Source organism: Arctopsyche grandis, chromosome 12, assembly GCF_051622035.1.
Source record: "Arctopsyche grandis isolate Sample6627 chromosome 12, ASM5162203v2, whole genome shotgun sequence".
Taxonomy (NCBI): Eukaryota; Metazoa; Arthropoda; class Insecta; order Trichoptera; family Hydropsychidae; genus Arctopsyche; species Arctopsyche grandis.
Window position 1 is genome coordinate 21,689,304 of NC_135366.1, and position 22,102 is coordinate 21,711,405.

The following is a 22,102-nucleotide window of genomic DNA, read 5'->3' on the forward strand; positions in this document are numbered from 1 at the left end:
GGTCATACTTGGATATATGTGACTCCAAGTCAATCGTTTCCTATCAGAGTTTGCCAATTTATTTGATTTCATTTTTGAAGCGGTTCCTCCTTCAAATTGGCAAAAACCATCCCACTATATCACCACTATTTGAATATGATTTTAAAAATGTTTTATGCATAACATAGATGTCTCGCTACTTTTCTCATATATAGTATTTCTATTATGCTTATATGTTTGGTCACAGTGATGCGTTAGAGTATTATGTAATGCCACTGTGGCTAATACATATAAAAATAAATAACTATGATACTCTCTCTCTGTAAAATCACTTTATAAATGTTTATTAACGTTTGTAGTTGGTCAGGAAGGCCCATTCGAGTTAACCTGTTATAGTAAGCTTCCTGTATGTAAGTAAATTATAAATTTGAAATAAACTTCTAATACTAGTGACAAATGAGGACAGGTGCCCAATTGGGTGGGGACCGTTTCAACAATGAAATCAGACAAATCGGCAAACTTTGATAGGAAACAATCGACCTGGGGTCACACATCTAAGGTATGACAAGCAACACCGATTCAGGACTCGAACCTGTGACCTCTCAGCTGTTAACATCATACGATAACCACTGAGTTTTGCTACTGTTTATACCTACATATACATATATTTCATTATTTATTTATTTATTTCATAGTTTTGGACCATTGTGGCATTACAGGAAGAACCTAATGCGCCACAATGGCCTATATGCATATACATATGTATTTTTACTTTAAAATTAAATTCAAACAAAATTTCAATACTTCAGTGACCATTTTTAAAGAAAAAAATCCATTGAACCATGACTACCATAAAAATTAAATAACAATCAAACCAATTTTCATTCGAATGTCCCATTCTAAATAAAATGAAGCTTAATTAATAAGTTACGTAATATTTAGTCTACATATACACAATTTAAGGAATAAATACAGTCTAAATTTGTTAAAAAAAGAATATACTGCTAGTTTATATGTACATAGATGAAATTCTTTTATAAAATTTATCTACATGCAGTTTTTATTGGTCGTTTCGATTCGTTTTCTGTATGCAATATTGTGAGGGTGGATTGGCTTTTTATTAGTTTGATTGCAGGCCAATTGTGCAATACGACAGACGGACCATATGCAAAGCCCCACGTGCGGTCTAGTCCCGGGGCTTAGAGGCTCGTTATGCACTATGACCCCATCAAATTTTGAACCGACCAACCCCATCCATATAACCGTTCGGCGAACGGTCTGAGATAATGCCCAGGACCGATTTTCCGCACGTAAAGCCGCAGTCGTCGCAGTCATATTGATCAATCAATTACTGCGATTTTTCCCGCATTTTCTGCATTTTTTTGTTGATTTCTTTTTCGCGGTTTTTTTCTCTCTATTATTCTCATTTTTTGTGCCGTTAACTCGTCTTCTTTTGTTTTTTCTTTTTGCTGCACTGCTTCGGAAATGGTTCGCCGGTAATTGGCTGTGAGGAAAAACTGCTGAAGTTTAACATTGTAAATCCTGGCGAAAAACGACCGTCGCGAATGCATTACTCGATTAATATCGTTAAGATTCAAAATTGAACCGATGCCAACGCTGTATGTACACGTGTGTAGACATCTTACATTTATTTTCACCTAACGAACATGATCATATCGTGCATATAAATGTACTTGTACCCTGAGTAATTCATACTGTTTCAGTTGACAACAACAGTTTAATCACACATTATATTTAATTTGAATTAAAAAAAAAAAACATGAATGATATCAAAGAGTGAGTTTTCTTTAATTGACGTAATTCCTTGATTATATTTTGGGTGGTTTTATTTTTAAATAAATACTATTTTAGTATAAGGTTAAATCCAGCTTTAATAAGAATTTTTGAGATTATTTTTTGCCAGTTGAATTATACATTACCTACATATGTTGAATTATATATCCTATTTTTTTAAGATATATTGAACATATTTTGAAATATGTAACAAAATATTAAGCAACGTATCGAGACTTACATATATACGTATGTCCAAGCTACCATACATAGAAAACTATGAGGATAATCCGAAATAGCATAAATATTAGTACCATTATAAAGTCAAGTAAAATGTAATAAGGTAAACCAAAAGTGCATTAACAGACCATATTCATAAAAGAAAACCAAATAATGTATGTAACGTGCGATATGTACTGTTACATATCGCACGTTACAAATTTGAAATCTTCACACGATCATACGTGCGAATAAAAAAACTATAAAATCGCGGTAAGATGAATTACTTGCGATCAAATTATGAAACACCGAGTGTATAAACCGATGCTTTTTATAGTAAGCACTACATTTGTAATGAGACAAATATTTGTACAATGAAATCAACTAGATAAGCCGCACTTCAATGTGACAATCAGTCACTACAGTATAACCGGTCAAATCAGTACGATCGAAAACTCTTAATAAACAGTTCAACGCGTACCTCTACTTCGTCGTTCCAATATTAAATTAAAGATAAAAGTATTCTTTGAATATACTAAAGTGATAGTTTAAAATTGTTACATAAATATTCAGTAATGAATAAATTTCTTTAATTTTTCATACAATTGTGATGGACCTTTGGAATTATAATTAAATAAAATAAATAAATATTGATTGGGATGTTGACAGAATTGTGGTCATCCTAGTTATATTTCAATAAAACATATGCTATCTTTGGAACGCGGCAGAACATATACATATGTACATAGGTACATAGTTCAGTAGTATATATAAAAGTGAATATGTGCACTTTAAACAAAATCGGTCTTCATTCAACATCAGATCTAATTTTGACAATAAACATAAAGCTGAATTTTCTTATAAGAACGTAACGTCATAAAATTTTCCTAAAGTGCTTTTCAACACACAACACACGAAGTGTGGTACAACGCCGTAAAATCATTCGGAAATGATCATCCATTAAACCGATGTTTAAAATCGCACGCAAAACCTCAGCGTTGATCCGCGCGCAACTTTCCATCCAAGGGGCAAAATCGACTCTTTTCCCGACCGCGGAAAATTGGCGCGCGATAATTCAAATGCGCTCGAATCACACACGCTTTCCCCGCATTTTGACGACGCACGAAAGCAATCATGAAACTGTCGACACGTCCGCATACAGACAACGTCAATGTCACTGCAGTGGGGCGCATCGAGCGAAATGCAGTCTAGAACATAGGAGAATATAGAGAGGGCCAACGGGGTGGGATGACGGGGAGGAAAATGGTGAGGGGTCGAACGAGAGGGGTTCGTCGACCACTCCATATACGGCGCGATGATTGCTTTTACACGTCATCATGTTCTGATACCGGTGATATCCGCAACGTCTGACATTTGATGTGACAGAACGTTCGATGAGTCCAAACATCCTGGATGAATGCGGCTCATACATATGTGCCATTGTGTCGGATAAAACTATGGCAACATTCATCATTATCATAACGAAAACGCACGTCATTTATTACTCTTAATAGAATTGAACGCAAGATAATACGTTATTTTGAATTATATTCAGTCGCCTTACAATCTGACATTACTAATGATGAGCAATTTTTATATTATACAAGCTTTTGTCTTCTATTTGTATGCCTTTCCATTCAAGTAAAGCTTTGAGTATACACACATCAAATATGTATGTATAATAACATTTTTATTTTATTTAAATCAATCATGCACACTCGTCCTAACAAATACAGATGTACACCGACATATTTACATTAAATACGACATATGATCATTGATCCACAGAGACATTTATGGAAAAATTCGCTTAATTTATACTCATCAGCAACATTCGAAATTTTGCGAGAAAATGGATAAAGGTTGCAATCAGGTAAATTGGCAAACTCTGACAGGAAACTATCGACCTGGAGTCACATATCCAAGGTCAGGCCAGCAGCAACCGGCGGTATTGAAACCTTTTTTTTGTTCAAAACCATTATATTCTAACCACTAGTCTACCATAATGAAATTTTTCAGTCAAAAGATTGTAACATATATGTACATATGTATGTACATTTTAACCATTTCAATAGGCAGAAAGATCTTGCCGAAGATGCAATAAATGTTAATCTCCTATATTATTTTTCTAATAATGTGTATTTTCCAACTTTATCTTAAAATCAAAACTAAATATTTTATTTATATAAGACTAATCTATTGATTTCAGTCCAAAAGTACTATTAAACAACGTTTAATCGTAATTTTGATAAAACTTTGATACTCGTATTTATGCACTGACAACACAAACCTTAAAAATATATAAAATGGGATAAGAAAAATTAAATAAATTTTATCATGCGTAGATTTAATCACTACTTTTTGTTAAAGTTATAAATAAATATACACTCAATACCTCTTCATCGAGTAATAATAACTTAACTGAGCAACAAAATATCCTTTTTTTTTCTTACCGGAGCGGAGACTAATCAGTCTTTATTAAGTTTGACCCGATTAATTCGAATATGACAATGACTTTTTTAAGTTTACAAAAAACGAAATTTTTACAGATTTTTAACTATTACGTCTTTAAATGAAAATTTAGTATGGCTGTGCCAAAAGTGAGTATTGAAACGAATAGTCGGGTGATTTTTTTCTATTGATTGTTATTTTTATTGCTATAAAATACTCATTACTCATTTTATTAATTTAATTATAATAATTATTTTCCACTCCGGTAAGTTTTCTATGTTGCTCAGTGTAATTACAAATAAATTATCTTAAAATTCACGCTCGAAAGTTGTTCTTACAACACGTAGCACATTGTTCATGATAAGTTTAACTTTGGCGCAATATATTTCATATAAAAATCCAAAGCACACAAAAACTTTTGTAAAAATATAAAATGGCAACAGAAACACCAAAGAAAACAATGTTTAAAACCCCTCAAACAAACAAATCGAAAAGAAACACTGACACTTTACAATCGCCCGTTTCAGCACCCAGCTTCGCATACACACGTGCAATGTATCGCCGATTGAATATATTTGACTGTCCGCAAACGTTGTATGTGAAAGGAAAACCTCCGGCGACAAACTAACCCAATCGTAAAGCCAAGATGTGATTTATATGCAATGATAAAATGCACTCCGGTGCATTAGCGCATCGGCGATCGCATCCCATCAGCACACATGCATAGATGCCTTCTTATTATATGTACACATACATATGTGGGAGAGATTCGCACCGCACACACGATGCAACAATAAAATGCAGATGTTATTGCCGACAGTAAAAGACTCGCTCTTTACATTTGCTTAGTCGACACCGACACATTTCACTACATACATAGAAAGACAAAGCGTGCGAATGACGTCGTGATTTATCGCGTACATGGCGATAAATAAGTCAAGCAAACGTTTCATTGTTCGTCGCCATTATTATTCGCGGATTCGATTCGTATTTTATTTCGTTTTACTGTCGTTTTTGTTATTATTACTTTACCTGAATTTCCAACCTACTCTCAGGAAAATTCAGCATTCGTTTCCACGTATGAGCGATATTATTGCGACACTATGCATAATATGCACAACATAAAAGCATGCGTGATAGTAGTATATTTAATAGATATTATATTTCAACATAGTTTAAATTTTTATGTGCTAAAATTCTAACACTTTTCAGTTATCATTAAAATGATTCTGATTTTAAACTGTAAACTCGAGATTATATTTATTATATGAGACATCCGCAAATAGACTAACTCATAAGAGAGTGCAAGTAGAGATACATTTAATGTCAAATTTATATCAGATAAAGTTGCGGTAAAGTGAGGAGTATTTTCTTATATGAGAACATACCAGGAGGAAAATTCAATTGATCTCATAATATAAGGCATTCATAATATAATATAGGAAATTTCATTTGAATTGATTAGAATTTATGAACAAAAAAGTTGTCACATATTTTACTGAAATTTTGAAACAAATTTGAACTCGGATGCATTATTAAATATTCATGTATTATTTTGCATCATTATTTTGAACGTTAATATATTTTCAAATACTAGCTTTAACTTTCAGTTTTTTTAACTAAATTTTAAAGAGTAAATTTCAGCTTTTTTTTAAGGAAAATATATTTTAGATAGTGTCCGCTAAGTACACTGAACTACTACTTTAATCTACTAATAAATTTTTATTCGCATTCTTTACACTTAAAATTATATACTATTCACAACCACGTGGTACACACCTTAACTTATAAAAGCTTATTTTAGAAAAAAATAAGTAATTAATAATAACTGAGTAATAATTTTTTCATAAATAAAAAAAACAGTATAAGAGGATATCAAAAAAATACTGATGTATTTGTGTGATTTTGTTATTTTAAAGTGGAAATAATTAATTCCAGTTATGATAATTTTTCCCATGTGCAATATAGTATGTATTTGTTGAATGATGGAATAATTTATTTAATGCTGAATACATTTAGCTAATGCTTAAAACATTTAACTTATTTTTTTTCGTGCAATATATGTATATGTACATGTATATCTTATTAGTATAGATTATTTTTGAGCCTTTACAATTTGATTGATTGAAAAAATTCGGAGTGGAATTTTTTCTCACACATACAATACTCAATTTATTGCTACTTCTTTTACTTATAAACTAAATAAAATTCGAATAAACGTAAATAGATAAATATATTAAAAAAATATGTTTTTTATATTTTTTTTTCGAGACTCAGACGAACACCTTCACAGACGCCAATAATATGCGCGGAAAAAAATATAACGAAGCCTACTCACTCACCATACATATGTATATACAAGAGATTCGACTCACGATGTCAGAGAGAAGGAGAGAGAAACGGGCAGAGAGGAAAAAGCAAAGAGGGAGAGACATAGAGGGGATGGGGGTGGATTCGGTCGGAAAAACCGAACGAACGCCGTATTGAGATATCCCATTATGTTGTTCAATGAAAACGCACGCATGCGTGTGATCCGATTATCATGTCTCATTTTTCACACGATTTTGTTATTTAATTTTAATACGGCGCATAGGCGAAAGGCCCGACAAAGGGTCAGACAGTACATTTTCACGACCTCAGAGATGATATACATATGTCGAAAATTTGCAAACCGTCAATACCTGCATACGCCAAAATACTACCGATTGCCTTAACGAATAACTGTTTTTAATGATTGTATATCAATTCAAAAAGTTACTGACCAAGTGTTCAGCATTACCGAAGCTAACATTATTACACTAATTAATTATAATATTAATTACATTAACGGTAACACTAATACATTCATACAATTTGAGCTGGTATTTAACTGTAAAATACTGGTATTTTAAACCGTACTATTTTAATTATTTAATATCGAAAAAACCTCGACACCTTTTGATTAAATTAGAGAATTAACACCTCAGTAAGATTTTTCTAAAAGAACATACATACATACATACACATGTATATATACACACAAATATAAGCCGTTATATTTGATAGCAGCATAAGTCCACTTTTCTTCATTTCGAGAAATACATATTTCGAAATAAATAAATATAATGTTTTGCGTTTAACAATATTGAAAAACACAGGTGGCCGGCCTGTACGTTTATTCTGCTTTTCCGAAATTCTGGACATATCGAATTAAAATAATTGATAACAATTGTGAATTAAGTCAAACAGCGGAATTTTAATTTGGAAGTGGAATTTTAAATTGGACTTTCGCCATTGTCAAATGTAACAGAGTTATAACCGAAAAGTATCGGTATGTACTTTCAATAATTGACGACCCTTTGGAATCAGCGACCTGCAGCCAATTATGCTTTTACATTTGAAAAGCAGACAAAGCTTAGTGTAATCAACGTGTCCTTTCATTAATATGCATTAGTTATTGGTTGTTCTATCATGTGGATGCGGTGCATCCACTCTAAAATCGCCAGACAAATTGAACGACAGATTAACGGACGGCTGCTTTAAATGCAATTCTCGTCTTCTCGAATGATAATTGCATCTGTGCACATCGAAAGGTTACTCGTCATCTGATGTGCAATATATGATTCGAGAAAACGATAATTACGTTTAAAGCTGCCGTTCTGTTAATCTGGCGAATTTAGAGCGGACGCACCAAGCCCCATGTATGTATGTTATTCTGTAAGCAAAGTCTTTTGGATTTGTACCCACTTTTTTTCAATACAGATATAATAGAAATTGATACATTTCCGAATCTAATTCCAATATGTACATTCGTAGACTGTTGTCAAATGGAAATTGTCTCGTTTTGATAACTCTTACGTGCGGAATCAATTAAATCTGAAAGCTGATGGCGGTGCAACAGTTATGCGGGCGCCATTAGAGCACAACGCAGACTAACAACCCGTTGTGCACTTCGCCTCGTTGCGAAAGCCTCCGTTTCAGATTTAATTAATAATTTGATTTTACGGATGCTGAAGCGTCGCGACGCCGAACACGGAGCATCGCATCGGGGAAACTACGAATGTACCATACATACGTACCTACCTACATATGTACATATGTACGCCGCTTTCCCGTTTAGAATCGCTCGCGACACTTCATTTCCAAGATGAATTATTTAAATACAACCACATTCCGAATGCTGAGGCATAATTTGACAATACTACAATGAGAGACGTACATACATATGTATAAATTTAGCGCGAGTCGCATCAGTGAAGCGAATCACCCTGGACAATTCACGTGTGATTCTTCATATATGGATTATTCTACACGTAGCATTTTTTGAATAAAAAAATACTAACATTATTAAACAAAGCAAGAATGACGCATTTTAGTCAGCCAATATAGTGGTGGCGTTAGAGGTAAAAGTTAGAACATAGGCGAAAACTGTATGAAACTCCACAAAGAAAATGTATGTAGGTACAGTAAGATATACCAGGGACAAATGTAACATGGGACAATAGTAACAAACGTGATATTTCCGTTATACATTTACATACTAAGTTCTAGACTGTCAATCAACTACCTGGCAGTATCGCTGCATCCTTTTTTCGTATCTATTCCAATTTATCGCCCAAACTAAAGCCTTACATCTGACTTACCTATATACATATGTATGTATGTATGTATATTTTTGAAATGTAACATCTATACGCTTTATTTTTTCTTAAAGTGACATTATTAACCTTGAATTTTAATTTATGTATGCTCGTTTGATTAAAAATTTAAACGCGGATGGTGGGTTGGAGATAATTGTAACAGACTGTTACTATGGTGAAACAAAAGCTGCAAAAACAGAAACAGAAGCTCCACTACATTAAATTACTGAAGAAGATATGATAGCACATCCAGTTACAGATCTCTACGGGTAATTATCAGACCATTTCTGAAAGTACCACAGTGAAAATTGGATAGGATATTAAAAACTGTAATATGTACAGACACACCATAGAAGGATGCTATACAGGCAGAATTTGATGACAAAGAAAAGAAAAAATTGCAAATAAGCTCCAAGACAAAGAAACTTGAAATAACAAAAATAAATTCATAAGAACTCATCAAACTGCGGTAAATTGCGTTTTCACCGCTGTTTTCACATCGTTTTCTTTATAATTGATTTCATTGAAATTTTTAATTTTATATTACCAAACCAGACTCCAAATATGTATATATATGTAATAACACTTTAATTTAATTTGTTACAATTGTCCCCAGGTAAGGGACAGTTGTAACAAATCAATCAATCTTGATTTAAACTCTATTATATATTTTTGTATTAATCATAGTAAATAAATATATATCCTGAATTTGTGGTTTATATTATGGCTAAATTTTTTTGTATTGTAAATGTAAATTAGAAAAAAATCTTAGAGACAAAATGTTACATTCGCCCACGGTCTACCGTTAGATCTTTGAAAAACATCAACAATATCAAATTTAATATTAGAAGATATTCCGTTTCCAGCTTTTCGGGGTGACTGGAATGTATTCGAACAATCTGCATTATTGCAGTATGAAGAACACGACCCGAAGCGCAGTAATTGGCAATGTCGAGACGTGTTGCATATTAAATGGTGCACTGAAAACACACACACACTGCACAGACAATGAAAATCGCAACTTAATATTACAACGATTCCGTCTACATTCAAATGCAATGATTTCGAAACCACAAATGTACGTACGTTTCCAACCCTATGGTCTAAGCCTCATGATTTGATATATATGCTACATATGTATGTACATATATACTTCAGACTTGGCAAAATAATTTTAAATGAGCCGAGAGAGGAGCTGTGAAGGCTTTAATGTTTGCTTTTTAAACCACACTCATTCAATATAGAACGAGATAAATATGTAACTACCAGCTACAGTGAGCTTACTCAGGATTCGCTCTCTTCTTCTAATGCAACCGCAGGACAATCCTCACGAGTGTTGCATTATTTACTCAACGTTTTCCCCGGTATCTGATAGCTAAGCCCTCGTTGACATGGGGTCGGATAATGTATATTTATTTAACAACGTGTCCATCGGTGGCGAAGCTCGCTTGTAACAACAACGACGACGACACAATAACAATAATAATAAGACGATAAATCTCCGGAGCGAAGTTCCGCGGCAAAAATTTTTCGATACAAAGAGCGAGGCCCGGCTTTGTGTGTTGAACTTTAAACGCGTTTATAAATGGCCAAAGTTAGAACATACAATTTAATTATAATTCAATGTTAAAAGCGCGTTTTATTCGTGTTAAGCGATTCCAGCGGGCGAAAGCTTCTCTCCTTCCCATTCTCGCACACAAACGAGTGTTGCATCTCTCGGAGTGCAACTTTGCGAATATTGCATATGCACAAGTTTAGTGTAAATTGTGTTACGAAAGTTTCTTGTATTACACCGACGCGACGGTCTCCGAGCAAAGCTTAGCAATTACGTGCACTTTCATTAGCCATAGTCGAAAAAAATCAAAAATATATTTTTAAAACAGCTGAATTGAGTTTAGTCTATTTTAAGATCTTTTGGGATAAAAAAAAGTATTTTTAAATAAACCTGAAAATGTATTGTCACATGCCACTATAGTTCACGCTGATCTATTGATTTTTGAATAAATACAAGAATCGTATATTAAATAATTGCTTTAAGGTAAGCATAATCATCATGAGATTCACTATATAAACCGTACCCAAAGCACGAGAGTTAGTCAAAACAAAAGACTCAGTTCTAGGCAATATATACATAAATTTAACCAACAAGAGCATTCATTTGCAATTCAGTGCTGGCGAAAGCTTTTAATAAACAGTTATATGCGTCTCTCAAGTTCATCATTCCAATATTAAGTTCGACTTTTAATATCAAAGTATCAAGATATAAGAAAGAGTGTACCTTGTGTAAAATAAAAGGTTCAGTGTTAAAATAATCAAGTTCGTTATAGCTTGTATCAGAAAATCACAAGTTTTATGGTTAGCCTACCAAAAAATGGGTGTCAAAAAGAGCGCAATTATTTGTAAGAAAGGCTTTTTTTAGAAAATAAGATGAATGTCCTACAAAAACATAAGTTTGAGAATATTCCAGCACTGCTTAGAGAGCTGGCAAAAGTGTATTACGACTTTTTATTAAAAAAATATATATTACGTCTAATGAGATGTCTTTTGGGGGTGATTAAATTATGAAAGCGCTTTATTTATTACACGATTTTTAAAACAAATATTCTGGATACTTCTGGGTACCCTTTCTCATATAAAAAATGATTCTCGAAGAAAGTTTAAATTAATTTAAATAAAAATTGCGCAGTAGGGAAATTTTTCATCACATTTTTAACAGAATGACAATGAATTTATATTTCCAAGATAAAATACGAGCAAAAAATTTTCAAATACTCATTTCTTAATTAGTTATTCAAACATTGAAAATTTTTGATAAAGTTACTAGTCAAATCGGATTCATTTTTCAGTTCAATTCACTCCAATAAATCATAGCTTAAGGAGAATAGATTTCTCCTTTAGTATCGACTTTGCATGCACTAAGCTATGCCAATGTCAATGATTTATTATCAAAAAACAAAATTTTAAACACTAAAACTATCAAATCTCAAAATAAACTTATAATCCCAAAGTGAAATATAAATAGATTTATATGTATAATACAAATATTGAATTGCGAAAAATCAAAATTAGAATGGTTTATTTTAAAACGAACTCCATTGGCGAGTCGGTCGGCTGCACTTTGAGACTCATAATTGAATCATTATAAATGTATAAAACGACGACACAGGGACCGCGGTGCATCCATCTGCATTCACAATTGAATATTTTTAATTTGACTCGGAAAATTCGCACACAGAGAACGAGCGAGTCGAGCAAGTTGGCCGTTTTGCGGTGAATTCCAACAACAACATCGCGAATGTTCGGGCTAACCAAAGTTCCATAAACAAACCGCAAAAACTTGCCGTTTAAAATATTTTGAGACCGCAAACGTTCCGAAATTCGAATGTTATTGCGCGTTCGGAATTCTAAATGCGAAATTAATAGAAAAGTAAAAATGTATGGACATAGATAGGTACATATGTATATCGAAAGAGTGTATTAAAAATACTATGCACTATTTTAAAACAAACCCACCAACCAAGAATGAGACGTCTTAAATAAGTACTTCGGGGAATATAATATACATATTATGTGTACAAGTAACCGTATAGTATCTTAGATACAACGTATCTTAACACAAGACAGTAAAAATTATAATATGTTTATAAATAAAATCATCAACTTACATTTCTTATTTTTCTACCTATACATATTTTAAAATTGACATAAAATACAGTTGAAAAGTTATGCAAAATGTAATAAGGTCGATTTAACCGATAACTTATGGTCGATTTTTGATTTGACAGGACGTATAATGCATTTTCTATTTTTTGCCGTAGAACTATGTAAATACATTTATTCATAACGATACATTAGCATCTACGCATTTGAAATTATTACACTACGTATTATATATCTCGTACAGAAATAATACTTTCTAATAAGGCAATATGTATGTATGTCCTTTGAAATAGTAAAAATTAATTGACTTAATGACTTTTAGTCAGTCTGCAGTATTGTGTCAAAACCATGCGAAAAATATATAAATGATTGTGACAAACGTTATCAACTGTCAATTCTGGTAAGGTTTTTTTGATAATTATAACGAACCTATGAATACTTTGAATAAAGCAATAATGTCCTTTGTAACACTAAAAACTAATGGATGTTGCTATTTGTAGATACAGTATCGACAAATTATTGACTATTTTTAGATAGAGGATCGACGAATTATTTACTCCTAAGCATATAAATAGATTTTTGTAAACTGTCTTTTATAACACAAATAAATTTGATTTATTATTGTAATATTTGATTTCGAAATTTACTCCGAAGCATATAAAATTCCAAAATATCAAGTCAAGAAAAGGTTTTATATGTACTGCACCTACAAATAGTCAATAATTTGTCGATACTGTATCTACAAATATTCAACAATTCGTTGATACTGTATCTACAAATAGCCACAACCAAAATTAATTGATTTTATGACTCAAAGTCAGTCTGCATATTGTTTCGAAGCTATGTGATAAATGTATATACTTTTGTATGACTATAATGTTATCAACTGTCAATTTTCATCAGATTTTTTGATCAAAATAACTACATAATTGGATAATAAATGATTATAATAAGCGAAACTGTTGTTAATGTCAAAGTGCGACTCTCGACTTAACCCGTTCTTGTTAAAATAATTAAAAAGCATACATACATACATATACAACACAAAGATGAATTAAAAACATTGTTGTAAAATGGCATATCTGGTTTCATCATATCCGCAAAAAATCTTTAATTTCAGGGTAGTTTTATGTTTAAACTCAGTTTGAATTCACTTCAGTGTTATTTTAATTACGTAATCAAACTGCATATTTGATTATTTTTCAAAAATTAAAACTTAACATCAACATACCCTTTTGAAGCAGTCTAAATAATATAATTCGACTGATTCGTTTTTGCAGCTTAAAACATGTACGCGTTACGACCGACCGAAACATTTTGCAACCGCTAAAACCAAACTCGTTATTTTAACCGACGCAAAATGAGCTAAATTTTTAAAACCCATGACCTCTATGTGCGCAAATTGCAACACGTAAGAGCAATCGACAGTACGTTTGTACGAATTAATAATAAAAGTCATAATATGTATGTAATAACTCACCTCGACCGTCTCGTCGTCGGGTCTTTCATCACCATGACCTCTGTGATGTCTCCAAATTTATTGAAGTAGTCTCGCAGGCTCTCTGCAAATTGAAAATGCAACTTTAAAATAAATCTCTCACAAAATATAAATTATGACAATCCAACTATCGAAGCGCTCGTTTGGTAATTATAAATTGAATCGTGAATTTGCATTATCGATGAATGTGTTCAGCTGAAACGAACGAATCCAATTTGGCAAAATTGGTTGGCAACTTCTGAAAGAAGAGCGCGTTCATCTCGAGCTAGAGGTGTGCAAACTTTCATGGACGAGTGTGGATGGTTTTTTCAAGGAAATAATGGGACACTTTGGCGGATGCTAACCCACCCATCTCTTAACCCCCTCCCACAGTCTCCGCACCCCACGTGAAAGTTGTCCAAGATTGAAAATGGGAAATTGGCAGTTTTCTTCTGTCACAAAAGTTTTTCCGTCTATAGATGAGTTATCGACATAGTCGTATCCGTTCGGTAAAAATACGGACGATTTTTAAAGGTAAGACGATTGTGATCCAAAATTTATATTCTAAATTGAAAAGTTAATCGAATACAATCCGTAATGTGTTTACTTTAGTTTGATTTAAGCCTAAGTCTACCTAAGCAGCCATTATTTAATAGATTAGAGTTGCGACTAATAGTCACTCATTTACATAAATTACAGCTGAAAATAGCGATTTATATTAGAAGTCCAATTTAAATCACAGTTTTGATTCCGAAGTCTACGATTTCAAGGCGAAAGTGCTTAAAATTTTACAAAAATAATACATCCAAATAACAACATATTGCTCTCTACTTTGTAGACTAAATAATTATCCAATTTAAGATAGCATGCTATCAAATCAAATCATTAATAAGTTTTTAGCACACGAAGTTTAACATGGATTTTTATTATAATTTTGTTATACCCTAATTGGAATGAAGACTAATCAATATTAACTAATTTTGACCCACTTAATTCGAATATGAAATAAAATCATATTCGAATTATTACCGCTGGAATTAGAACGTTCAGATAAAAATATGTGTAGTAAAAAAGTATATTTTTGAATTTTAAAATTTGCTAGATAATTAATTATACGTATTTAAAAATGATAATAAATCACAATCAATAGAAAAAACTTTTGACTTTTACTTCCAATACTTATTTTTACTGTAGCCATACTAGACTTTGAGCTAAAAATTGCAAACGTCAAAATCTGTAAAAAATCATTTTATTAAACGCTTATATCTCATATCTCATAAACGGAAAAATACCAACAAAATCATTGTCATATTCGAATATAATGGGTTGAAATTAGTAAATATTGATTATTTTCTGCTCCGATAAGTAAAAAATGTGTTTTTTTTTGTTGCTTTTCAAATAACTTCAATAGTTACAAAGCCAGAAGTATGGTTTAGTGGTAGCGTGTATGTTTAGCACCAAGTGATCAGTGGGTTCGATTCACCATACTGCTGGTTAGATTTGGGGGTATTTGTGACACCAAATCGATCGATACTTATCAGAGTTTGCCAATTTTATCTGATCATTGTTGAAACGGTTCCTCAAAATTGGCAATAAAATCATCTTTCCTGTTGTCACAAATCTTCTGTATTTATTGTAATTCATTAATTAATTGTTATTTCGTGTTCTTCAGCTTCTGGAAATACAGTGATTTATGTTATAATAAAATGCTGCATTTTTTGTAATTAATAGTTCAGGAAGGCGCATTGGGGTCTTCCTGTCAAGCCTTCCTGGTATATGTATATCGATGTAAAAATAAAAATAAAATAAAATATATACGTACATGATTTAAGGGTAATATATAATAATATGTACAACCCAAGATTTTATACTTGGTCATATAAATAATTTCTTCTAAGGCTACTTTACGCTTAAACATTTTGTTCTGTTATCTTATATAACATTTTTGTATTTTTTTCTAATTTTTTTAAAAATTTAATATTAATTTATCAATGCTTTCGCCATAAATTGTGATGGACGATAGATATTATCTGATTACTTTTAATTAAACCAGTTATAAAAACCACACACATATGCATAGGGAATTGATCATTCAAAGCAAACGCAACGAGCGTCAAATTGCACAGATGCGCCATCTAAATTTTCACGCGATATAAGGCAAAGAGTTTCCAAAGCGGCATGGCAACGGGAACTCGCTAAAGAAGTCGCATTTAAACCGTTCGAAAAACGATAGCAAAAGCACAGAAAGAAGAAGTCGAGCGTAACGTCGGGATTCGCCTAATAAATTGGCGGTATTTCATATCTCACATAAGGTGCCTCCGTGTAATTCTCAACGGAGAGGCGCCTTTGTGCGCCATCGTTAACGCGTCTGCCGTATAATGCTTCTTACATAGTACGTCTGAAAAGCTCCCAGCCATATGTATGGAAGTGGTGGGTACCTCCACCAGTTGGTAGCTCCACAATTTCAACCATTGAACCGAACAAAGTGAACGATACGTTTCACAATCTGTGCATGTCTATTGGGTTTTGAACACTCGGGCACACGTAACCGGAAACGTCCCACTGGTCTATGCAATACCAAATTATCGATTTTTATATTATAGGTAGAATGATGTTGATTATTGTGGCTTGTTTGGATGAGGCAATGGTGTGCTTCGGTGAAGATCTGTGTCTATTCACGAAAGTACATGTTGGCAGTAATATTGTTGAATAGAGTAAGTTAACTGTGATGATAAAAATCAGTTGCATGAATAAAGAATTGCAAACGAACGGTTTGAATAAAAAATAATGATTTCTTAATATATTCAGTATAGGAGCTGATTACGGACTTACTTAAATTCTAAAAGTAATGAGTTTCTATACTTTTCTTTAAAACAATAAAGTCTTGAAGACACGTGTTGTAAGATTTTGGTTAGTCAGTCCTTAATAGGCCTGGACAGCAGCGCCTTGTCCATACAAACGTACTATACTTCTCCCTTCCTCAATTATGGCACTAGAGAAATTATTTTTTAATATGCTATGAATATCTACCATTGGAGTGCATCTATCGTTTTATTTTTTTGATTAATTATTTTTTATAGGAGCTAGGAGCCGCCAAACATTTATAAAATCGCCTCTTTTTTACACCCACGAAACGAGTCCAGCGTGCTTATTTAACGGTCGATTTTTAAAAAAATACGCCGATAGATGCACAGAAAGTATCTTTCTCATACCGATGATGAAATTTTTTTAAAAATTGGTCCAGTTTTGAAGAAGAAAATAGGAGAATACAAAACCTAGATTTTGTCAATTTAAAATACGTTTTATCTGGTCGAAGCGCAACTGTCGCATTCACTCAATATATATATTGATATATATTGTCGCATTCACTCGATATATACATACACTCAATATATATATATCGAAGAAAGGAACGGTAACAAAATTAAGGTTTCGGGTGTACAGCCCTCTAGATCCCAGCGCCTTGTCCACACAAACGTATCAGACTTCTCCCTTCCTCAATTATGGCACTAGAGAAATTATTTTTTAATATGCTATGGATATCTACAATAGGCATGTTTCTATTATTTTTTTTTTGATTAATTGATTTTTTGATTACTCAAAAAAATAAAAAAAAGAGGTCAAAAGTAGTGTAAATGGCCGTTATATGTACGTAAATTAAACTATTCATAATTCGAAATATGTTCATAAAATAGTGTCAGCGTTGAAATACAGACATACATACATGTATGTATATGCATCTTTGAATATTATAATTCTAATATTATAATATTATAATTTCAAAAAGAAACGTACTATGTAAATTCGATGCTTTAATACAGTTGACGAATTTACTTTAGATTTTAAGGTTAGAAATCATTTTGATTGGGTTTTTTGCGATAAAAGTTAGCCTTGCACTTTTAAGACGGATCGAAATTGGATCAAATGAATTATGCTATCTGAGAATTATTTTATAAATCATTTAAATCAGTTTGATAATATAATATAAATAAGTACCTGTAGATGTTTGATACAATCGTCGAACGTTGTTGATTTTTATTCAAATAAAAAAAATAAATGAACGATTATTTTTCCTACGCAATTGTTTGAACGATTTGTTTAATAGTGTTTTAAAAATACATATAAAATCAATCTTTGGTTTACAGATTATGTCAATTAAGTCGACCTAAAAATATATATATACGTTTATTTGCCTGCTTTTATTCAATAACTTGTATAAGAAAAATATTATATAATTTAAATTTAAATTAATGTAATATTTTCAATGTATCTGTAGTATTAAATGTCCATGTTTTTGAATTTGAATGAGAAAAATACTGTTTAAACGTCATTACTTATATGAAATATTATTATTATTAACCTATGCTTCACCTGTATGGAATAACGCCTCGAATTCTAACCTTTCCAAGCTCCAAGTAACACAAGATAAATCCCTAAAAATAATTTATAATACACCCATATATACTAACTTGAAAAAACTGCATCCATAAATAATATTCCGTTTGTTACAGACATTATTAACAAACTAACCAGGAGATTCTATGACAGAATCACTAATAACCATACTAACACACTTGTGAAGAGTCTCGGTGATTAAAACAAAATGTCTATACCCTTTAGGTATAACACACAGATTACCTAAACACAATCTGCTTTAGGTCATCGACTTTAGAGAGTCTTTAATTAATATTATGTATTAGATGTATTATGAACATTTATAAGGATTGTAAATAGGTTTTTGAGCTCTTTTTCCTATTATGCTTTAGATTAACATTAGAATAATATAATACTGTGATAACTAACCAAATTAAATTAAATTGTAAAATAGAAAATGATCAGTAGATCAGTGGCTATTAAAATAGATATCAGATGTATTGTGAACATAATTTCGTAATAATAAAAAGCATTTAAAAATCAAAATCACTTATATCTAATTGACCACTCACATTCCTATGTGCGTTAATTGACGACACTAAATACGATTACGGGTATTGCAGATAAAACATATAAATACGATAAAACTTTATTATATCGAAGTTAAGTTGAGAAACGTAATAAATATTTATACAAGCAGTGGTACGTGCAAAAAAAAAGATTATTGAGTTTTATGAAATGCTCTCAAAACTCTCTTTGCCAGCATCGTACGTAATCCTTACTCTCTGGCGAATACTTCCTTTTCGATTTAACGCTAAAATATCGCGCAATGATACTCTGTAATCTTTTTCCAATCGAGTCTGCTATCTGCCGGTTGCCTGAACCAGTGCAGTGGCTGCGCACGACCAATATCATACACATTTTATTTTCAATAAAAATAACTCATACATATATCGTGCGCAGTATAAACTTCTATTTTATTCCCACACACACACATCCTAATCGTAATATATATTCATCATCGTGACAAAAAAACATCACCGAACAGTTAAATAATACATTGATGTATGTATCGTTGGGACACATTAACACACGCGCTTACAAATCTCTCGACGAGCGTTTATAAATCACTTTATTTGCGTCCGTGAATCACTCCTGTAGCATCTCAATGGATTTATATAGGATGTCTCAAAAACTTGGAGTGATATTTATTTTTTGCGGGGACTTTTCGCCTGTTTTTCGCAACCCCTACTCCTCTTCGACAGCACGCCCCTGTCACTTAGTCGACCCTGATGTAGTTTCGTAGGTGGAAAATATTATCTCTAGACTCTTCCGACTGATGTATAATATAAAATGTGCACTTTTTGAAAGGACTTTTCTAGTGTAGTAAAAATTCCCAACCCTCTCTATAGATAAGAGGTCTGAATGTAGATAGATTTGTTCTGGTTCTGGTAGTAATATGTACGAATATGGTTTTAGATTAAAGTCGACACATTCGATTTGGTGGTATTTGGATGCCTAAAGGTTTCTCAAGAGATAAATATAAATTAAATCGATAAATAAAACTGACCTTTCCTAATGTCTAATATGTTTAAGGTTGAAGCAACCCTTTTGGAAGCCTTCCTTGATGAAGGTAGAATATTTGATTAGATTTTAGCAACTTTTCTAGACAGTTTAATGGTGAATGGTAAATTAATTTAAGCGCATTGGAAACCGATAAATGGTCAGTTTTTTCAATAAACGGTAGCTTTAAAGTGATAATAGTAGACTATATATGAAGATAAACATAAAAAGCCATTTAGCTTCTTATTGTTTTGAGTATTTTTTAACAAATTGACGATAGTCAAGCAGTTAGTGACCGATATTATAATCATCTATTTGCAAACCAAACAAATACAGGCCATGAAAATATATGGATCAATATTCTGGATTATTATTTAATCTAATATACATATATGTACATATTATATATAAGAATTTGGTATTGCCGATTGTAAAGTTAAATTTTGAAGCGGATACTGTTATGATGATATTAAATTCATATTATATTTTAAATTACCCAATGATAGAACATACATATATGTGCATATGTATGTAGGTACATAAGTGGATTTCTATAAACTATAATATTATACAAAATAAATTTATAAAAACATCAGTTTTTTCGTCATAAATTTATGCATTTACATATGTAAATCAGGGTACATCGAAACCAGTGAATTTTAGGTACTGGCGTTTAAGATAAGCGCGACAAAAATTCAGATTTTTTTCATACCTTAAAAATGCGAAGAAACATCCTATGTGAGATTTTTATAGTGTGAAATTACTCCCTTTATATACGATAAGTTGAATAAAATAAATAAACTACTCTAGTGGTGTTTGAATTAAAAAAAACCTTCGAAAATCAGTTAAAATCACGATATTCGCAAACTTTTATGGGGCTGATAATTTTTTTTTAGAATTTTTATATTATATTTTACGATATTCCTATGATACAAAACATCTTTTTCAACTAAAGCCAAATTCCAAATTCCAAAACTTGCTATTTTCTATGTGCCCTAATGCACACATATGTACATACATCTTGAATGTTGAATTCTTGCTAAACTCAGATTCAATAGTTTCAGCCAACTCGGTTAAATAAGATGTCGAAGGTGGTTCTCTTTTCCTGTGGAACGTACCAATTTAAAAACGAATATTTAGCTCCTCAACCAAATTTCTGCTAACTTTTTTAACCTAAAATATGCTGACCTGTGTGAGGGATTTCTTAATACGAGATCGTTAGCGTGTTCTAATATTGTATTTGTTTTTGATTTATTTATTTCAATTTAAAAAATGTTGCTAAATCTGAATAGGATAAACTTATAAAATGTGTGATAGGCATTTTGTATTATAGAAATATTTACCACCGCAAAACGGTATGGTTTGGGTTCAAATGGCGTTGCATAGCGAATTTGCTGATTCTGATGTCTTTTGCGGGTTATTCGCCGTGGTGGGTGGGAGGGGGAGGTACAATAGGCGACGGCCTCATTGCGGCGGTTAACTAATTTTGTTTTTGAAAGCCAAACAAAATTGTGCAGTTCAGCATTTTCCAAATGGGATGCTGAATTGCAGTTTCAGAGCGGGGCGCTGGTTTCGATGCGGCCGCAGCTGCACCGATGCACATCGCTGCAATTGTTCGACGCCCACATAACAATGGGACTTTTGAACTGGCGTGTATCCCGTTTTTCCCGGAAAATTCGCTCCCGGCACCCAAACGCTATCTCCGCGCTAAATAATATCCATGGGAACAAATGACACGTGTCAGAGCGAACCTGTTCGATTTGAAGCTGAACGAGCGAGAATTTTCAACGAGAGCTTTTCTTCATGGAAAAGTCAATATGAAAGTTTTCCGGAAACAAAGCTCGTTTGGAAACCGTGCCAATTAAGACGAAACCTCGAAACTTTACAATGTAAAATATCGAACCTTCCAAAAACGCCAATTCGTACGATTGTCTGTTCGTATGCTTTTTAACGCTCGAACTCATTA

The 22,102-nt window shown here is 32.4% G+C and overlaps 1 protein-coding gene across 16 annotated transcripts in view; it reads right to left on the reverse strand.

Annotated features, from left to right (window-relative positions):
• The window catches only part of Rbp6 (RNA-binding protein 6), a 1,062,622-nt gene that overhangs the window by 638,858 nt on the left and 401,662 nt on the right, over positions 1 to 22,102 (reverse strand). For all 16 annotated transcript variants that reach the window (XM_077443424.1, XM_077443421.1, XM_077443419.1 and 13 more), the window contains one exon: positions 14,203 to 14,284. In XM_077443424.1, coding sequence (XP_077299550.1) covers positions 14,203 to 14,284 — 82 coding nt within the window. The remainder of the gene's footprint in view (positions 1 to 14,202; positions 14,285 to 22,102) is intronic.